Source organism: Plectropomus leopardus, chromosome 23 (assembly GCF_026936395.1).
Source record: "Plectropomus leopardus strain MGB_pleo_1.0 chromosome 23, ASM2693639v1, whole genome shotgun sequence".
In the NCBI taxonomy this organism is placed as follows: Eukaryota; Metazoa; Chordata; class Actinopteri; order Perciformes; family Serranidae; genus Plectropomus; species Plectropomus leopardus.
The window spans coordinates 15,804,255-15,823,182 of NC_142198.1; the positions used below are offsets into that span (position 1 = coordinate 15,804,255).

The 18,928-nt window shown below is 38.4% G+C and overlaps 2 protein-coding genes across 2 annotated transcripts; both read left to right on the forward strand.

The window, feature by feature from the left end:
* The first annotated feature begins 78 nt into the window (after positions 1-78).
* cyld3 (cylindromatosis (turban tumor syndrome) 3) lies at positions 79-11,644 on the forward strand. Its single transcript, XM_088074089.1, has 17 exons — positions 79-173; positions 413-639; positions 2,154-2,271; positions 2,759-2,916; positions 3,341-3,847; positions 4,384-4,489; positions 4,954-5,420; positions 6,077-6,242; positions 6,402-6,543; positions 7,702-7,824; positions 8,354-8,445; positions 8,585-8,648; positions 8,942-9,146; positions 9,259-9,367; positions 9,478-9,596; positions 9,817-10,024; positions 10,684-11,644. The coding sequence occupies exons 2-17, from the start codon at positions 469-471 to the stop codon at positions 10,866-10,868; spliced, it is 2,940 nt and encodes a 979-aa protein (XP_087930215.1). The 5' UTR covers positions 79-173; positions 413-468; the 3' UTR covers positions 10,869-11,644.
* An 851-nt stretch (positions 11,645-12,495) lies between these two features.
* emc4 (ER membrane protein complex subunit 4) lies at positions 12,496-18,138 on the forward strand. The gene is made up of 6 exons (XM_042512407.2): positions 12,496-12,642; positions 14,352-14,496; positions 15,254-15,368; positions 16,150-16,303; positions 16,442-16,602; positions 17,438-18,138. The coding sequence occupies exons 2-6, from the start codon at positions 14,393-14,395 to the stop codon at positions 17,471-17,473; spliced, it is 570 nt and encodes a 189-aa protein (XP_042368341.1). The 5' UTR covers positions 12,496-12,642; positions 14,352-14,392; the 3' UTR covers positions 17,474-18,138.
* Positions 18,139-18,928: the final 790 nt, after the last annotated feature.

The following is an 18,928-nucleotide window of genomic DNA, read 5'->3' on the forward strand; positions in this document are numbered from 1 at the left end:
CCCACATGCGCTCTGATTGGCTCAGACTACTCCCCCGCTGAACTTTCCTCACTTGCTATTGGCTACCGCTGGTGCCAGTCACTGTGCTTCCTGCTTGACGGTGTGGTTTGTTATTAAAGCGTAGCTCCTTTAAATGTGAGGGGAAATGTTGACGGTCGGAGTTGATGAAGTTGGTGAGTGTTTCATGAACGCCTACAAAGTTTATCAAAGTCGTCTACGTGGTTTGTTAGTCGAGAGATATGTGGCTGCGTTTAGCTGTTTCAAAAGTTTTCACAAATGGACTTCTGTGTGAAAGTTTAAATGTGAACGTTAGCTAACTGTCGTTACCTGTCCTTTCCGTCAGTTGAGGTGAACGAACAAACGTAGGGACTTTACGCTTGCTTGTAAATAATTTTGTTCATTAATTTTACAGGAAAATGAAGTATTTCATTTATCTGTGAACTGGCTACGTATAAACACACGCATAAGATGTCAGGGTCCCATGAACAAACCAGGAAGCGCCGCCCCCAAAAAATGTTTTTGATCTCGACCGACCTGAGGGTCCAGGACGAGCTGGAAGGTACCATTCGGCTGCAGCGGGGGTTCATCTGCCAGGAGCAAGATTCGGGAAGGAGCAGGGGCGACTCACCCTGGGTCAAGGTATTAACCCTTTGAAGCCTGAGCAAATTAGCTTGATTTCTTTCAAGAACATGGGTTGCAAGTTGTGAATTAGGAGAAAATTAATATAAATTTATTACAGAAAAATTAAATATAAGATAGGTATGATAACAATTCATCAATGATCGATTCATCTGTCGTTCAGAATTTAATGGAACATGTGAAATTTAATCGATTAATCGACAGGCTATGAAATGATGTCAAAATTGACTGAGGATGAAATGCATTTGGTTTCATTTTGAAGAAGCAACATTTTTATATGTTTTTCAAATAACGATTAATTGTTAATTTTACAGAATAATTGATTAAGTTCTTACAATTTGGAACCTTAATATAAGATAATATAGATTAATTAATACTACTACTTCTACAATTACTAGTACTACCACTAAAAATAACAATAAATATAGTTTTGGACATTAAAAAACAGTTAAAGGTATCAATAAATAAATATATAGATAAAATAGTTCATAACAATAATAAGCTTTCTCGATATTTTTTCATATTTTTTGAATATTATCAACTTCTAATATTTTTTTATTTCTATCTCTCTCTTTAAAAAATAATTTTTAGGTCAATTTTTACCTAATTTCTTGCAATTTGTGGCACTAATGTGCTGAGTGCCTTGTAGCCACGTTATAAAGCGATCAAACCCATTTTTTTTCAGGTTTCAATGGTTTAAATGCATGTGACTAACATCTGAATGAAGCACAAGAAAACCGTCCATAAACTGCAGAATTTACTTAATAATTCATTGTCACTTAATTTGATAATAAACAAATGTTTTCAGCCAATTTTTTCAGGCAAAATGTATTTGTGTCAATGCTGCTTGCTTATCAAAGGATTTGTCTTTGTCATATGACAGTAAATTGAACCTCTTTGGCTGTAATTGGCATTTCACTGGGTTCTTCCACTAAATAGACAAAACAATTACTGATCAAGACAATAATTTGCAAGTTAATTGATACTAAAAACCATGTTTTATTGCTATTTTCCATTTAAAGGTTCAGTTTGTAAGATCCAGTGGGATATAATGACAGAAATGGATTATAACATAACGAGTATGTATTCTTTAGTGTATAATCACCTGAAAACAAGCCATGTTTCTGCATTAGTCCAAAATAAACAAACCAAGCACATAAACAATCTAAGCCAACTGTGTAATGGTTTCATTGTCCCCCTGCTTGTCTTGTCCTACACTGTTTGTTTTTATGTTGGTCACTTGTTTTGTGCTATATGTTTCCATATAATTCACAAAAGAAACACTAAATCCTAAAATGTGCTTCCTATTTTTTCATTATGCTGCAGTTTGGATGAGTGTCCAACACATGCTGTTGAGTCAGTCTTTTCAAATGGTACACATACTTTAGAGAACTGCATTCCCTCTAAGTGTGGTACTCCGTTGTGTATGTACCTTCACATACACTCGCCCCTAATTTATTTCCTCTTCTCTCCTTCTTAATTGTCTTCCTCTCTTCCTCCTGTTTTCCCTGCAGGTGTTAGACAATGGCCTCATGTTAAGAATAGAGAGGAAGTTCCTGCTCGAAGTTCCCACTGACCTCACTGGCTTGTTGGAGGCTGTATCTGATGCGGAGGCTCGCCTAAAAATTTTCAGTAATACATTTGTGGTTTTTTGTTCAGTCTTACAGAAAGTGGGAGCAGTAGTGGTTGCAGCAGTTACAACAGTGAAGTGCTTGTATACTCACATTAGTATGATAAACATATCTGTGCTAGTAGGAGGAGGAATGGTGTACTTGTAGAAATACTGATAAAGGTACCAGGTAGATTTATCAAAAGCAGAGGTATAGAGGTAGTACAAATATTGTACTGGTTGTAGCAGTCATACATACAGTTTATGTAGGGTTACATTTTGTCTTTTAGACCATTAGTATTTTTCAACCTGGACCCTGTTTCCCATGTTTTAGTGTCTAAGTGAATAATTGGTCCAGTATTGAGCAAGAGCAGCAGGCAGGCTGCAATGTAATCACTCTGGGCAATTATGCATCATCAATATATATCCACTAAAAGTGCTTGTTTTGCCACTGACAGGCTCAGATTGATGTGTTGATGTTTGTTTGATGTGTTTTGTCTTTTTTTCCAGACAATCCTGGAAAGCTGCAGCATTTGGCTTCTTTGCCTGTCGACGCTCCGCTGTGGGTCCAGATAGGCCAACCGGACGAGCTAGCAGAGGCAGAACTTAAATACATCGGGCCACTCACCAGAGGGGGAAGTGCTGTGTATTTCGGTGTACAGCTCAAGGTAAACTCAGGCCCCCAGGTAGCATGGTGGGCTTTGTAGCCAATAGAGTACCCCAGGGATTATGTTTCTCTATAGACCGACACAGTAGTTATAAGGGCCCTGGTCCCCTCATCAAAAAGCCCACGGGATTTTTCCATTGGATCATTAAAGAAAAAAATCTCAAATGTTTATGATACTTACACGTTTTTATTAAGCACCAAACACCACTTTTTGGATTTCTAAAGCCTAAATGCAGTCGCCAGAAGTAAAAAGCTAATGTTAGGCTATAAATAATTACACCATTGTCCCATGACTTAACGCTAACAAGGCTGTAAAGCCAGTAACGTTCTGTATTCTTTTAGCGACTTTAACAGCCTGTGATTGGTCTGACAGTTTACCTGTAAATTCGTCATTCTGTCTTCCTCCCTCTGCGTCTCCTCTGCAGGGTTCAGCAGCAGGAAGAGGAGTCAGCAACGGCTCCTATAAGGGCCAGCGGCTCTTCACCTGCCCAGAAGCCTGCGCCCTCTTCCTCCCCGCCAGCCACATCCGCCTCCGCCACTGGTCTCGCAACAATGGCTCCAACGCACACGAGCGACCCCGCGAGCGAGACTACCACCACCGCAGCAGCAATCACCCCAGCAACGGGCACCATAGCAACAATGACCGCCCAAACCCTCATCAGCAGCAGCAGCACAGCCGCCACATCAGTTTCCACCAGCATCGTTCCAGCAGCCCCCCTCAGTCGCACGCTTTGGGCATCCTCGCTCGGACAGCCGAGTCTGCGCCCTTCACAGCTCACAACCAGGTGCGAGGTCCTGCGTCGCCGCCTCCGTTCCATGTGGGCCAGCGAGTGTGTTTCCCCCTGGAGGACAATGTGTTTGGAGGGGAGGTGCGCTTCTGTGGTCCCCTGCCCGGACGGGTCTTGTCAGGGATGTACGTTGGAGTCCTGCTGGTCAGTACGACACAAGATAAAACTGATTCCAAATTAAGTTTTCATAGTGAAGAATTTTAGTTATTTTTTTTAGTTGAGCTACTTTCACACAAAGTAATTCCCCAAGTCTGTCTTCCATTTTTTTTCTGTCACCTCTCTATTGCCGACACAAATAAAAGCATAAGATTCCCCAAATAAAAAGAAAAAGAGAAAACTCCAAGCTTAGAAATAAATTTGGATTTTGTAGATAGTCCTGAAAATAAACTGTCCTTCTGCCTAATTTTCTAATTAAAAAAAATATATTGTCATAACATATAACAGCTTTGCTTGCACCTAGCAAAATGCTTTTTATCTATTCACCTAAATTTATTTTTACCTTGTGTGTGTTTTGATGCTGCAGCTATTAATATGTCGGTTTTTGTGCAAGTATTCCTCACAATGTTAATTATGAATTGTCACTCATGTGATTATTAGAATAGTTTTCCACTATATTTGAATTTCTGTCTGCAGCAGCTCTGTCTGCAGCTTTCTGTTTGACTTAATGTGATACATTACAGGACGCTCCTGTCGGTAACTGGGACGGGCAATATAAGGGAGAGGATCTCTGTCACATTCCCTCCCCCAACTATGGACTACTCCTGCCAGTCAACAAGGTCTCCTCAGGTATGGCAACTGTTGCACAACAACCTCCGACACTCACAGTGTGTTAAGCTTAAGTCTGCAGCCATTTATCGTTGTTTTTACCCATATGATAACGATTCATGATCTCTTGTATTTTATATTTTGCCGTTGTTAGAAGAAACTGCCTCGTAGTGCTATTTGTAAAGATATTAAGAATACAGTATTTCACTCCAGTCTTTATCCACCACTAAAATTGAAAGCATTTAAAAGCTTTTGCTTGAACACACAGTTGCACAGATTTTCTGTGGGATGTTTTGCGTTGATCGTTTTATCTTTTGATTTTGCGTGTTTTTAGTTCTCACGGCATGACTGACAACATGTGTGACCACATGTTTGTGTAATAAAAGCCTGAGAGAAACGCCTTGTGTCCGTGGTTGAACTGGAGCAGCTACAGTTATCTAGCATCCAAAGAAAACACCCAACTCTTTTTCCCTTTTCTCCCACAGAGCCTAAATCCCACCGCCACAACCTTCCTCACCAAATCACCAAATCCATCCTGAAGCCCGCGCCGCCCCCCGTCACTAAAACAGGCCCTATGTCAGCACCGGCCTCTGTCCCCAAGGTCGCCCTGATGCCCCCCACCAAACAAGCACTAAAATCTGCTCCGCTGCCGCCACCAAAACCCAACAACAAGCCCATCTCTCCTCCTCCTCTCCCACCTCCCAAACCCCGCAGCCCAACATCGCCGAGCACCAACGACCAGCTGCAGCACACCAACGGCATACACGGCCCTCCTTCTCCGCTGAGGTCTCCTGTCATCGAAGAAGCTGCCGAGGAGAGCGAAGAGGTGGGACAGGAAGGCGAGCTGGAGGTAGGGTCGATGGTTGAAGTGAATGACCCGCCGCTTTTCGGGGTTATTCGCTGGATCGGACGGATCAGTGGGATTCCAGAAGCAGTGGCAGGAATTGAGCTGGTAAGATTGAAGCCTCAGTTTTGTTTTTTTTTTTAATTGCTGTACACCAGAATTGCTTACTTTTTATCCGGGTTTTATAGTCTTAGTTTAGGGTACAATTGGTTTTCCAAACTGTTCATTCACAAACAGTGAGGACACACAAACCTGTGCTTAAACCGTGCATGCAAACTTATAAAATGTAAAACAAACTCTTTATAATTAAATGCAGAGCATGTTTATGAGATTTTCCTTTCATTCTCATCATTTATAGTCATGATTAAATTATTACAGAGTAAGAGCATTTCTACACATGTGCTGGTAAATGAGTCCCATTGACACGGTGCAAAAAGTGACTATTGGATCTTTGAGCTCTATTTTATTCCAGCTTTGCTCTTATTTATGTCTCATTGTACACATTCTTATTTTAATGTTATGGGGAGGGTAACATTAGGATTGTAACAAATTTAAGAAAGGTGAAAAGTTGGTACTAACTTTTATAAATCTTTAAAAACCATGATATTTTTTCATGTTTTTTTGAAATTATGGTTAAGTTTAACCTTAACTATAGCGATAACTTACTCCTTGTCACTGCTCTATATACCTGCCAGGTTTTTTTTTGGTCAAAGAAAGTGCTGATTTCTGATTTGTTGTTGCCACAAACCCACTGTGTGTGTCAGGACCAGGAGCTGTCTGCAGGAACAGACGGCAGTTACCTCGGTGAACGTCACTTCCGTTGCCCGGCCAACAAAGGGCTGTTTGTGAAGCTTCGCAACTGCCGACGGGACTCACGGTTTCCCGCCCCTGAGACTCCTGTCAATCAAGTGGAGCGATGCAACTCTATAGGTGAAAGGGCACGACTGTAGTGTCAGCATCAGTATCTAACAACTATTAGAGGAGCTTAACTCTTGAAGGACTCCCTCACTCAGCCGTGACATTTGTGCACCAGGTGAGCATACCTGTGTGTATATATTTATGTAACACTGTCTCCTGTGGGGCTCCCAGCCTTTGCAGAGTGGGGCAGTGAGCGTGTGGAGGACCACACTCCCCCTGTGGACGGGGACGAGGCCTGTGAGCTCTACCAGGGCTGGAAGAGAGGCATCCAGGGTCACCTCAACTCCTGCTACCTGGACGCTACACTGTTCAGGTAGAGACCTGAGGCTGTTTACATCCTCTGAAGTAACAGAAAGGATTGTCAGGGCAGAAATGCTTTGCAATGCATTGAATATATCAACAAAAAATTCATATTGATTGATGCGCAACATGCCAAAAATACAGTTTTAACAATTGTAGATTAACATTAGAAGTGCTGGAATTCTATAACTACTTAAATTACTCTAAGCAAAGTATGTCCAAAGTCCATCCTTGGAGCCAATCGTGGCCTGAGTACAGATTTTATGTGGCCCAAAACTTATCTTTTAGAACTATAAGTGACTGCTACACAAAATTGGTTAATCAAGCAAGTCCACTTTGCCTTTTTTCTGTTCACCTCATGATAGCAGGACTATAATACAGTCTGTACAAGTAGACACACACCAAGTAGGAACCATTCAGGTGGAACTAAACAGACGGTAAACAGACCAAATAATGGTAATAGCAGATATGGTCACAGCAAAGAAGACTAAAGTTGACAGCAATGGTCAACGCTTTCAGTAGCGGTGGAAAATATAATACTTTTTCACCAAAAAAGAAACAGTTGCATGTATCTCATTTGTTTCTGATTTTTTTTAAATGATGCAAAGAGCAGCTAGTCCCCAGGACAGCCCCTAAAGTGTCTTCTGGCAGTTAAAACTCTATAATCTCTCAAGAGATATACCAACAGGAGAAATGAATGTATTCATTCAGATGTCCTTTGAAAGTGAAATAACTCTAAAATGTACATTTTAACATTTTTTTTATTCAGTATGCATGCCATCACATACAGTTCACTGTAATTATTGCACATATTCACACCAGTTTTCTCTAGTATTAAAGATCCTGTTTGTATTTTAGATTACTTTAGCATTGGCCTACTCAGAATGAGGAAAATAACAATTCGTGTTTTTTTTTAAGGATATAAACTTCTCACATGAGGATGTTCCGATCCACCCTCAAAGATAGCTTTTGGGCAGATAAAGACTTTTTCTTAACTGATCAGCTATATTGAGCCTGGACTAAACCTTTACAGGGATACTAAATCACTTAAATCGATCCTGTGATGCAGCTGTTTGAGCGTCTATTATGCTGAATTCATCTATAGCAAATGCAAGTACAGGTACTTATTTTATATCCCCGTCATCACTTGCATGTCTGTGTCTCTCTGCAGTCTGTTCTCCTGCTGCAGTTCAGCAGACTGGTTGTTGTTTTGGCCCTCTGACCCTGAAACTGACCACGACGCCACTCAGGCTCAAGACCTGCTGCGCTGTGAGATCGTCAACCCCCTGAGAAGGTCTGTCGATGTGTATAAATGTCTGGGGGGTTTTTTTGTTCGTTTTTTGGGTGGTTTTAAAAAAATATATATTCTTTTTCCAAATGACACAGTCACATATTGACAATATAAAAACATCCATTTGCATTACAAATAACTCAAAAATGAACAGACAATAAAATCAGTTAGAATGTAACAATTGAAAATGCAACCAGTAAAATGAATCACAACAATACAATAAAAGGAAAATAAATTGAGAGACAGGATAGCTTTAACCACAGTGACATTTCATAATATGGGATGGTAGATTCTCCATGTAGTTGATAAAGATCGTAAATGTCTGTTTTTTACTACAACAACTACAATGCTGTTGCAATATAAGTGCTACTGGTGACAGTTCTGTTAGCACTGCTGCTTCTGATTAAATGGTAAAAATCAGACAAATTAAAGGGACAGACTGGCAGCGACATGATAAGAAGTATCAAGAATTGGGATTTTGTCCGCTATAAAAGGCATTCCTGAAGTATTTCCCTCCCGGTGCGTTTTTCAGGTACGGCTACGTGTGTGCCAGTAAGACCATGGCATTGAGACGACTGCTGGAGGCTGCAAATAGCGACACAGGCTTCACCAACCAGGAGAAAGGTACGTGAGCCTCTGTGTGACTGTGTGTGTGTGTGTGTGTGTGTGTGTGTGTGTGTGTGTGTGTGTGTGTGTGTGTGTGTGTGAGTGTGAGTGATCAGACTGAGGAATGCTGTCATGCTGCTGTTGGTTCGTTTGTCAGATCCAGAAGAGTTCCTCAACAAGCTTTTCCAGCTCCTCCGAGTCGAGCCACTCCTCAAAATCAGGTAACGCCACCACAGCTTACACACACACACACACACACACACACAGACTTTCCCCTTTTTTGTAAACTATTGTTTATTTTTCAGTTTATTTTTTTGTACTTATTACTAATTTCTAGCAAATCACTCATTTCTTCCTCAGCTGCTCTTTGCCTTCTTACCATTTTTATGAGAGAAATCGAGCCAATCTGCTCAGGTTTCCAAGGGTTAATACATTTGCCCATATATGGGTACTGTAGCATCTGCCAGTTTAACCATGATGGCACACCGCTCTCCTTTTTTCTCCTCTTTGTCAGATCGATGACTCAGCAGCCTCAGGAGTGCCACCTCTACCAGCTCTTCCCACCCACTCTTCCCCCCTCTCCCTCCTCGCCCTTACCCCTCTCCCCAATTCACTCCCCCATCCCTCTCACCTTGCCATCGCACAGTCTAATGAGGGTTGCCAGCGTCCAGGCGCTGCTGGAGTCCTCCTTCCTCCACGCCGGCCTCAAGTTTGTCGAGGTAACAGAGGAAAAGTTGTTGCACGCTGTTAGAATAACTGACTTAATTTTGCTTTTTTTATGAGTCACCTGACCTTTAACTATCGGATCACGTGTGTTTATCACTTCACCAGGCTCCCTCCTGCCTGTTACTGCTCATGCCTCGCTTTGGAAAGGACTTCAAAATGTTTGACGCCATCTTGCCCTCGCTCAGCCTGGACATCACAGACCTGCTGGACGATAGTGAGGACAACTTTAGCAGCGTTTCAGTTTTTTGTTTGGTTTTTACTCTGTCGTTTTTTGTTGTTCTGCACACTGCATTGTTCAGTTTTTGTCTCTCTGTGTCTCTGTAGCTCTGAGACAGTGCAGCATCTGTCAGGCTGTAGCTGAGTGGGAATGTTTCCAGTGTTACGAGGACCCAGACATCACCCCCGGTCATCTCAAACAGTACTGCCAGACCTGCAACACACAGGTACACACTGCTTATCTGCACATCAGCTTGTCCAACCCTAAGCGGCAGATAAAGTAATCAACTAGCTGATGAACATAGAGAAGCTTTTAGCAGCTAAAGAGAGAGAAAACAGCGATTCCAGATTTAAATGACGAAGCACTATGACCTTTTTTTCTGCCTCTTATGTGTCTACTTTTTTGTTTCATGCTTGACTCATTTTGTCTTTTCTGTCGATCATAAGGTCCACAGTCACAGGAAGCGAGAGTCCCACAGCCCGTTGAAGGTGGCCGTCCCCGTGGAAACGTGGACAGGCCCTCTGCACTGCACCCGCCAGAAAATGTCTCTCTTTGCCGTGACGTGCATCGAAACCAGTCATTACGTGAGCTTCGTCAAAAACGGGCCGCTCCCCACCGACTGGCTGTTTTTTGACAGTATGGCAGACCGCGAAGGTGAGAGACCCTACCTAAGATATTTTCTGGTAATGACAGGCTTCTCGCTGATCCTTAAATACTCTAAAAAGGCACTGAATTCATTTATCTAAAAATAAAGCCTTAATTGGTATTAAATTGGTTTAAATTATTCTTTCAAAAGTCTTAAAAATGCTCAGACATGGGACGTGGGATTTTATTAATCTTTTTTTTTCGATATTGTATTGTAAAATCTCTAAATAATTGGTAAAGTCTTTTTTTTGGTTACATAATTAATAAATTCCTCTTCTTAAATTTGTCATGATGGGAATCCAAGCAGTTGAATCTCACATGCAGAGTGAAAAACACGAAATCGCCAAAAAGAAATCAGATAGAAATACCAGATATTCCCCTCCTCTGTTTGTAAACTTAAGAGATACTTTTATGATAATATAATATATTCACTGCCGTTCATGTGTTCGTGTGTTCAAGACATTTTGTGTTTGATGTTATACTAAATATTTTTGCAAAAGGAAGTTGTTAATTTTGGTTCTTAGAAAATCAGTTAAAATTTACTCCAAGTGGCCTTAAAAAGTCTTAAAAAGTCCTAAATCTAACTTGCCTTAAGCTGCAGGAACCCTGAATGAGTAAAAAAACACAAAAACAAGCACTCTTAAAGCGCTCTCATTTCTCTCACGCAGGCGGCGAAAACGGCTTCAACATCCCCCACGTGAAGGCGTGTCCAGAGGTGGGCCGCTACCTCAGCCTGTCAGAGGAGGAGCTGAGCAGAGTTGATGCCTCCTCCTTACGGGAGTCTGTCCGCCGCCTGCTCTGTGACTCCTACATGTGTCTGTACCACAACCCCGAGCTCAGCCTGTACAAGTGACACACACACACACACACACACACACACACACACACACACACACACACACACACAAAGAGATCTGAGTGTGTTGTCCTCAGGCTCTTAGTGCTATCTGTCAGATGACGTCCAACATCTAATTTTTCGAGTGCCCCTGTTTTCAGCCTGACCAGAATTTATTCATCCAGTACAAAAGTAATAATAATAATAAAAATAACAGTGCAGGATGTAAACATTAACGGCGTCCCTTTTCGGCTGAGCCGTATGATTAGCGAGCTCAGGGGTGCGAGGTCAGCTAGCCGTAGATGTACGCTTCACTCTGTGTGCCTTAAAAAAAGGAGAGAACGAATCCTTAAAAGCACATATAACCTAAAATGTGATGATCAGCTAAATGATGAGAAGAGACGAATGATCAAATGAGCTGAATGAACAAACAGCCTGTAGTTTATTATGAGCTTTGTACACTCCTGAATGGTAAAATAACCTCATGTTTGGCTGTTGTGGTCTTTACATGAGTTGACCTGTGCCTTAATAAATAATAATAATAATAATAATCACACACTGTACAGAATCACTGTGTCTGTAACATATAACACACGTAGGCTACACTTTACACTTTAATTTGCACTGCTTGATTTACATGTCAGTGTGTGTGTGTATGTAGAATTGCCTTAAACTGACTGTAAAGTTTGCACACAGATGTTTAAACTTTTGTAATGCTTATGGGTTGTTTATAGAAACCTGCTGCAAATGATGGGGACAGTGTCCTCCCAAATAAATACTTTGATACTCTTTCAGTTTGTGTATACTTATGTGTTTCTCTTTCTCTCTTTTTTGTTTTTTTTTTTTTTTTTTTTTTTTTTTGCAGATGTCATTCAGCAGCTAGATACAAGGTCCATTATGATGGTCCAAATATCAGCCCAAGTTATATACAATATGTCCAAAAAAGTAATAAAGACCTTTAATGTAAATAATTTTTTTAAAAAAACAGTAAAAGTAAATAGATAAACATAATTTAATCACAGTTAAATTAGAAGAAAAGAGTAAGCAACAAACAATTTACCCAATACAGCCTGTAAATACTCAGGGAGGAGAATATACTAAAAGTTTTTTGTTCATATTCACCTATATATGATATACTGTATAATTGTTTTTTTAATATTTAATATCATTTTTATATAATATTTATTATATTGGATCTATGAATTTGGTCAAATCAACCAAAAATTGCATACGGCTTAGAGCAAGAATTTTTGTCATATTCTGTAAATCCAAACATTACTTTTTTCCTTATTTAAAGGTAGTTTATTTGCAACTTTTTTCTAATTTCTAGCTCAATTATGCACTATGTTTTTGAAAGAAATCAAGCCTATGTGCTTGGGTTTTAAAGGGTTAATAATAAAGAAAAGAAAAAACAGCGTTTTAAAATCATGTAGTAGACAAATTAAGAAATGGGAGGTTATACTGATGCATGATAGATATATTTGTCATATTATTTAAACGTTTAAGAGACTTCAATATCAAAAAAAAATTTAAACGGGGATGATTTTGTACATTTTGAATGAATGAAATTTGAGTATTTCTCCCCACGTGCCACTAGAGGGCGAACGTGACGCTATATCGTGGATGTATTCGCCGACGTAACTGCGTCATCGTTACGTGCCCCGGAAACAGAGCGCGTTGAACGGAAAGGAAAGACGAGGGGTCGGCTGCACCACAAGCTACATTTCTGCTCATTTCATCTCAAAATAACTAAAAATAAAGCAAGTAGCAGTGGTTTGGATGTGTCAATAAGGTAAGTTTAATGTTAAATGACGGACTGAGGCCTTATTTTAGGTATAACGTCATGTTTGAGCTGCTTCGCAACAGCGACGTCAAATGATTGTAACGTCCTCATTTGCATCGTGTTTTTATTCTGATTTTCATCCCACCTTTTAAATGTCGTTTTGGCTTCTTCTTTTTCTTTTCACCGAGAAAGCGTCCGATGTTGCTCGTTGCTACAATCACATCGATTTTAACAGTAATCAGTAGTTTTTGGTTGTTTTGGCTGTTTGTGTCGTCTAACGGGGCGACACGTTAATAATGTTACAGGTAACGTTAAATAATGGTAAAATATCCGAAATGGTTCACAGGATCAGTTACAAAAATATACACAGATAGGTAAACAAAATGACAAAACAAAATAAACACAAAAAATAGGAAAAAAAGGACAGAAACTAAAAAGCAAAAAAAAAATGTCGTTTTCATTTCTTAATGCTAGGGTTTGTGTTACATTAATCATATAATAATTAAATGTCTTAATTAGGGGTCCACTGATTTTTTTCAGGGCCGATACCGATGATAACGAGAACGATAAGCAATATTTGAAGCCGATGTGAATTTGCAATAAAAACTAAAAATCTTTCTGTTAATATTTAGAATTTGGAATATAACAAACTCCAACACAAAGCTTTGTTTAAATGCTTTTAGCAAATGTCTAATCAAAACTCAATTGTTCAACATCATATACATAAAATTCCCCACTTTTTTTTAATCTGAAGTCAAGAGAAATTTTAAATAAAAATAGCTCCCTGAGGTTTTAAAAAGTAAAAGTTCCTCTCATGCTGACACGTTATTTGCATTTTATAATTCATTAATTTTATCTGTGAGCATTGAAACGAAACACTGGTATTGATAATCAGTAAGATGTCAAATATTGGCCCCAATAATCAACCAGGCTGTTAATCTGTTGACCACTTAGCCTTCATAGTGTTTTTGTTCTCAGTCTTGGCTGACATTGTGCTATATTACTAAAAGTCATCAATAAAGTGCCGGAAAGTTAAAGTTTAAAAAAAAAAGTCCTAAATACTTGACTGCATTAACAAATCATTCGTATTAATTTTATGAAGTTGATACAGATAATGTTAAAATTGATGAAATCATTGATTCTTGTAACTGTCAAACAATTGAAGCATTTCCAAAATAAATGTCACAAAAATCTCACAAAGATATGAAATAAGTTAAATTGTATGAATTTATTTGTCAGTCGAAACATGAAAAAATATTACCGGATTACTGTTGTTTCTCTCAGGACCAGGATGTAAAAACTGACTAAACATTACATAAAACATTAAAAAAAAGATGAAGCATAAAGTCACCTAAAGACCAGTTACACATATCTGCTGTCAAACTGGGCCTGTTACTGGTTTAAAGCTCACATTTACACATTGTGTTATGAGTATATACAGCTTGTTGTGGTTTTCCTTTTTTTAAAAGACAAAAAGTAAAGCCTTTGCCCATTTATAATTTTTATTTATTTATTTATTGTTTGTTTTGTTCATTTTATTGTATTGTATTTTAGTGAGTGCAAAGTGCATTACCAAAAAAAGGAAACAGGACAGCAATACATACATGAGTGTAGACGGAGACGGGAATATATACAAGACAGGACAAAACAAGACAAACATACAAAAGATAGTCAGTTATCTGCTGTTTTTTTACATGTGTTTTTATCTCTGTATGTAGGTGCTTTCTTTCTCTGAGGTCCAGCAGTGCAGCCGGTTGCCATGGCGTCTCCAGGGGGACAAGGAGGAGGAGCTCTGTCTACGAGAGGAGGCGGCGGAGCCCGGAGGATGAAGTGGGCTCTGGAGCTGGGCCTGGGCAACACCAGGTTAAAAAAAATAATAATAAGTGCCTCAGTACCTGAATGATGAAGATGTTTTTTATCGTTTCAAAATGAAAAAAAGAAAAACATAAATGGTGAAGACATCAGATAAAAACAAATCCACACAGCCAAGGTTTCTGTGGCAAACACGACAGATATTTGTGAAGTTGTAAAAAGTTGAATTTATTAATCTAATGAAATAAGGCTTAATTGGTATTAAAATGACTTAAATTCATCTCTTAAAAGTCTCAAAAATTCTCAGACTTGGCAAGTAGGATTTTATGATTTTTTTTCTAACATCACATTGTATAATCTCAAAATAATTGGTAACTTTTTTACTAATAATTTAATACATTTCCTCCTCTTAAAATTGTCATAATGAGAATCCAAGCAGTTGAATCTCACATGCAGAGTGAAAAACACAAAACGCCAAGAAAACCGGACAGACGTGTCCGATATTTCCCTAAAAGATACTTTTATGATAATATAATTTATTCATTGTCTTCCAGGCATTTCACTCTAAATACTTTATTTTTTCAGCATTTGACTCAAATAATTAAACTTTTTCACTGGACCAAAGGCATTTCACGTTTTTTGTCCATATTAAACACATGGGCAAAATAAGATTGTCCTTCTTTAATTTTGATTATTAAATAATTAGTCTAAAATTACATTCCACATAGCAATAAAAAATAAGTCTTAATTCTGAGTTGCTTTAAGCTGCAGGAACCGTGTTTAACTCTGCGTGTCCTCTGTGCTGCAGGAGTCGTGGTGACCGACAGGGCGGTCAGGGAGATGTCGTTTACCCCATCGGCTACTCTGAGAAACCCGTCCCCGACACCAGCATCCAGGAGACGGACAAGAACCTGGTGGAGAAGGTAAACAGAGAAGGACGTTCACTTTCTTTCTTTCTTTCTTTGGGCAAAGAAATTGTTTTTTCTTCTGCCATTTAGTATTACACGGAAAAAACTAAACTCAAAGATTTGTATGAGTAAATGTGTTCATTAATGGCAAAAAAATAAAAGTAAAGTAGACTAAAAAAAAGTGCACATCTACGTGCTTTTTAGCGGTGTGAATCAGCAGCGTCCCCACGATACGATATTATTATCATATTTAAATCATAATACAATACTACTGTGATTTTAAAGACTTACATTGCAATTTATTATTTTTCAACTTCACAATATGTCCCCAAAGGAAAACCCTGTCAACATTTTTTTAATTATATTAAATCAAGTTTTCAATCTGTTCATCTCAATTCACTCATTTTTATTGAAGCAAAATCTATTTCTGAAAAAAAAAAATCATTTAATTATTCTAGTAGGCTACCAAACGTTTAATTTGTATTTGTAATACTAATATTTTTATAGAACAAACTTGGTGTCCAAACAGTGCAATATTATTTATATATATTTCCCCCACCGGTAGCGCATTCTGGTAGCGTGACTTTGCAAGAGACCGGATGCCGTCCTCTCCGAATTTACATATCTTTGAATCTAGGCTACTTTATGTTAAAAAGTTTCCAAATGAGCTGCCATGTTTGGTTTTGAAATTTAGAGTAATTATCCATATAAAAACATATGACAGAAAATCAAAAGTCATATATTAAAAATTTTTTTTAAATATTTTTCTGTCTCTTTCTTTTCTTTTCTTGCACAGCGCTGTTGGGACGTGGCCCTCGGGCCCCTGAAACAGATCCCCATGAACCTGTTCATCATGTACATGTCGGGCAACACCATCTCCATCTTCCCCATCATGATGGTCTGCATGATGGCCTGGAGGCCCATACAGGCGCTCATGTCCATGTCCGCCAGTGAGTATCCAGCATTCACACTGTCCTCAGTCAGTCATGACTGAAAATACGAATCTTTTTTTGTATTTCAGCCGGCGTTTTTGTTTTTCTGTCTTGCGTCAGAGTTTTCATTCACTCCTTTGTCCTCTTGTGTCTCAGCCTTTAAGCTGTTGGAGAGCTCCAGTCAGCAGTGGCTTCAGGGTCTCGTCTACCTGGTCGGTAACCTGCTGGGCTCGGCGCTGGCCATCTACAAGTGTCAGTCGATGGGACTGCTCCCAACGCACTCGTCTGATTGGCTGGCTTTCATAGAACCGCCTCAGGTAAATGCAGACGATTCTGTTAAAATGCAACTTGTGGTCTTGTTTGTTACAAATCTGAGTGTTTTATTTTACTTTGTTGGTTCTGTAATTTTGATCCACTTCCTCCTAAATGAATTAAACTCTTAATGTTTTTGGGTTTTGACTCATCTATGGTCTCTAATGTTCAGAAATCTGGGGCTGCTGTTCACTGTTATGCCAGTAGAGGGCAGAATATGACTATTATTTTATTCCAGTTATGAGTAGAAAGTCGTGCAAACAGGGTTACGGTTCTGAATGGACCACAAGTGACTCAAGAAAACTTGTCAAGTTTGTGAAAAACTTGCTGTTTGGGTTTTATTTATTTATTTATTTTATACCTTCCTCAAAAGTAAAAATATTTTTCATTGAGCCTGTCTGAGTGACTCTGGGAAAATGCATGAATTGAGTGTCAGAGTGTCAGAAATGTTAATTAAATGTGAAAATCCAACACTAATTTCTGTTTTTAAAATTTATTTCTGTGATAAATGTTGTGTCATTTGGCTTGTAGCTTTGAAGGCATGTTTTCTTTAAAAATTGCCTAAAATTTTTTGAGGGAAAAAAATTATAGCGAAAAAGAAAATCAATAAAAGTTCTATAAAAAAAATTTTAAACAAAAAAAGTTTTTTTGTGATTTTTTTTTAAAGAAATATTAATTAAAAGTATAGAATTTATATTTAAATAGCAAAACTTGTCCCGTTGAAGACTTATTATTGTTATTTTTTAGATTGTAAAATTATTATAAATTCTATTTTCCAGTGTCTTCTTATAATATCCAAACACAGATTTAATTTAACCACTTTTGTTTCCTTCTCAACAGAGGATGGAGATCATGGGTGGCGGGATGGTGTTGTGAAGAGGACGCAGCGTGCACATTATTAGATTCAGATATTTACAGAGGTTATATACTGTACAGTCTTCTTCTGCTCCTGTCCACGACAACACGTCGCAACACGTCTGTTAAATCAGCAGCAGGGTGGGCGGCGCAGCTCTCTGCCACACACACACACACACACACACGTTTTGTTTGCCTTCCTTTGACAGAAAACATTAATGTTTCATTTTTTTATGCTGCTGCCTTGCTTCATGTTTTTTTGACCTCTGTTGTTCCCCATTCGACTTTTAATAAAGGTTTAAAAGCCAGCAGGTCATCATGTTGAACTACTGTAGTTTTATTTCTAGTTAAACAACAATAAGAAACTATTTATAAAGTAATTAGAATACCCAGTTTTGGGGGGTTACCATCATTATAACAGAACTTTATCCAACTATGTGAAGCATTTTGTCAGAACAGTAAGTCTCATTAGGTTTTTTTCTTCTTTTTTTTGATCAGTTTGTAGAGACAAACATAATTTTCAGCATGCACACCTGCAACATTTACTCACCTGTTTTAATTTATGAGTCTGTATAATTTATACTGATTTGCTTAATGAAAATGTTCTGTAAAATAAATCCTTATCGGCCGAAAAAACATGTTTTCAGCTGTGTCAATAAATGTGGCGGAGGGAAGTGGTTCATACATATCATGTACTTATTTATTTTTCGTCACGTACTTATGTTAATAGCCGCCGCAGGCAGCTTGTTTTTGTTCAAACTAATATTGGAAAAGCAGAAACTAAACAACTTTTGGTGAAACTGAACAAATGTTGGTGTAAACATACAGTTACAGTTTCACAGAGAAAAGATGTCAGTCACTTAAAAGTAGATTTTGATGCTTTTAAGTAATCATTAATCACATTAAACCAACACTGATTGTGCAATCATGTCAGAAACTTGGAAAAATCTTAAATTTGTTTGCTTAAGATGATAAAGTATTTGAGTCACGACCATAAGAAAACAAGGTTTGATATCTCAAGATAACAGTGTGGTTAAACAAGTTCAGTTTGGTTGTGATATGATATTATGCACTATGAGGTGTGGATGTTTTTTTCACAAATTTCGCTATATAGTTTGTTGCCCTTGTGGGCTGTTTTGGGCAGGTGTGGAGTTTGATTCAGTTTAAGGATCAACTTGACAAAATAACAAAAGACTTACAGCTCACCATGGTATAAAAAAACACTTGTGACTGCACTTGTACTTCATCCTTTTGACTTGAAAAAACTTGATAACTTTCCCCAACCCCATGGCAATGTCATATATGACATCAAACTATTTTACAACGGTAACATTGTACACGGAAACATACAAAATGTATTCTGTTGTGGTTAATAATGTTAAATGCACTTCTTTTTTATGATTAAATTCAGTCATACTTGTTATAAAAAAGGTGTTCTAAGAAAAAAAACATTTTTAAAAGCATTTATTTTTGTAT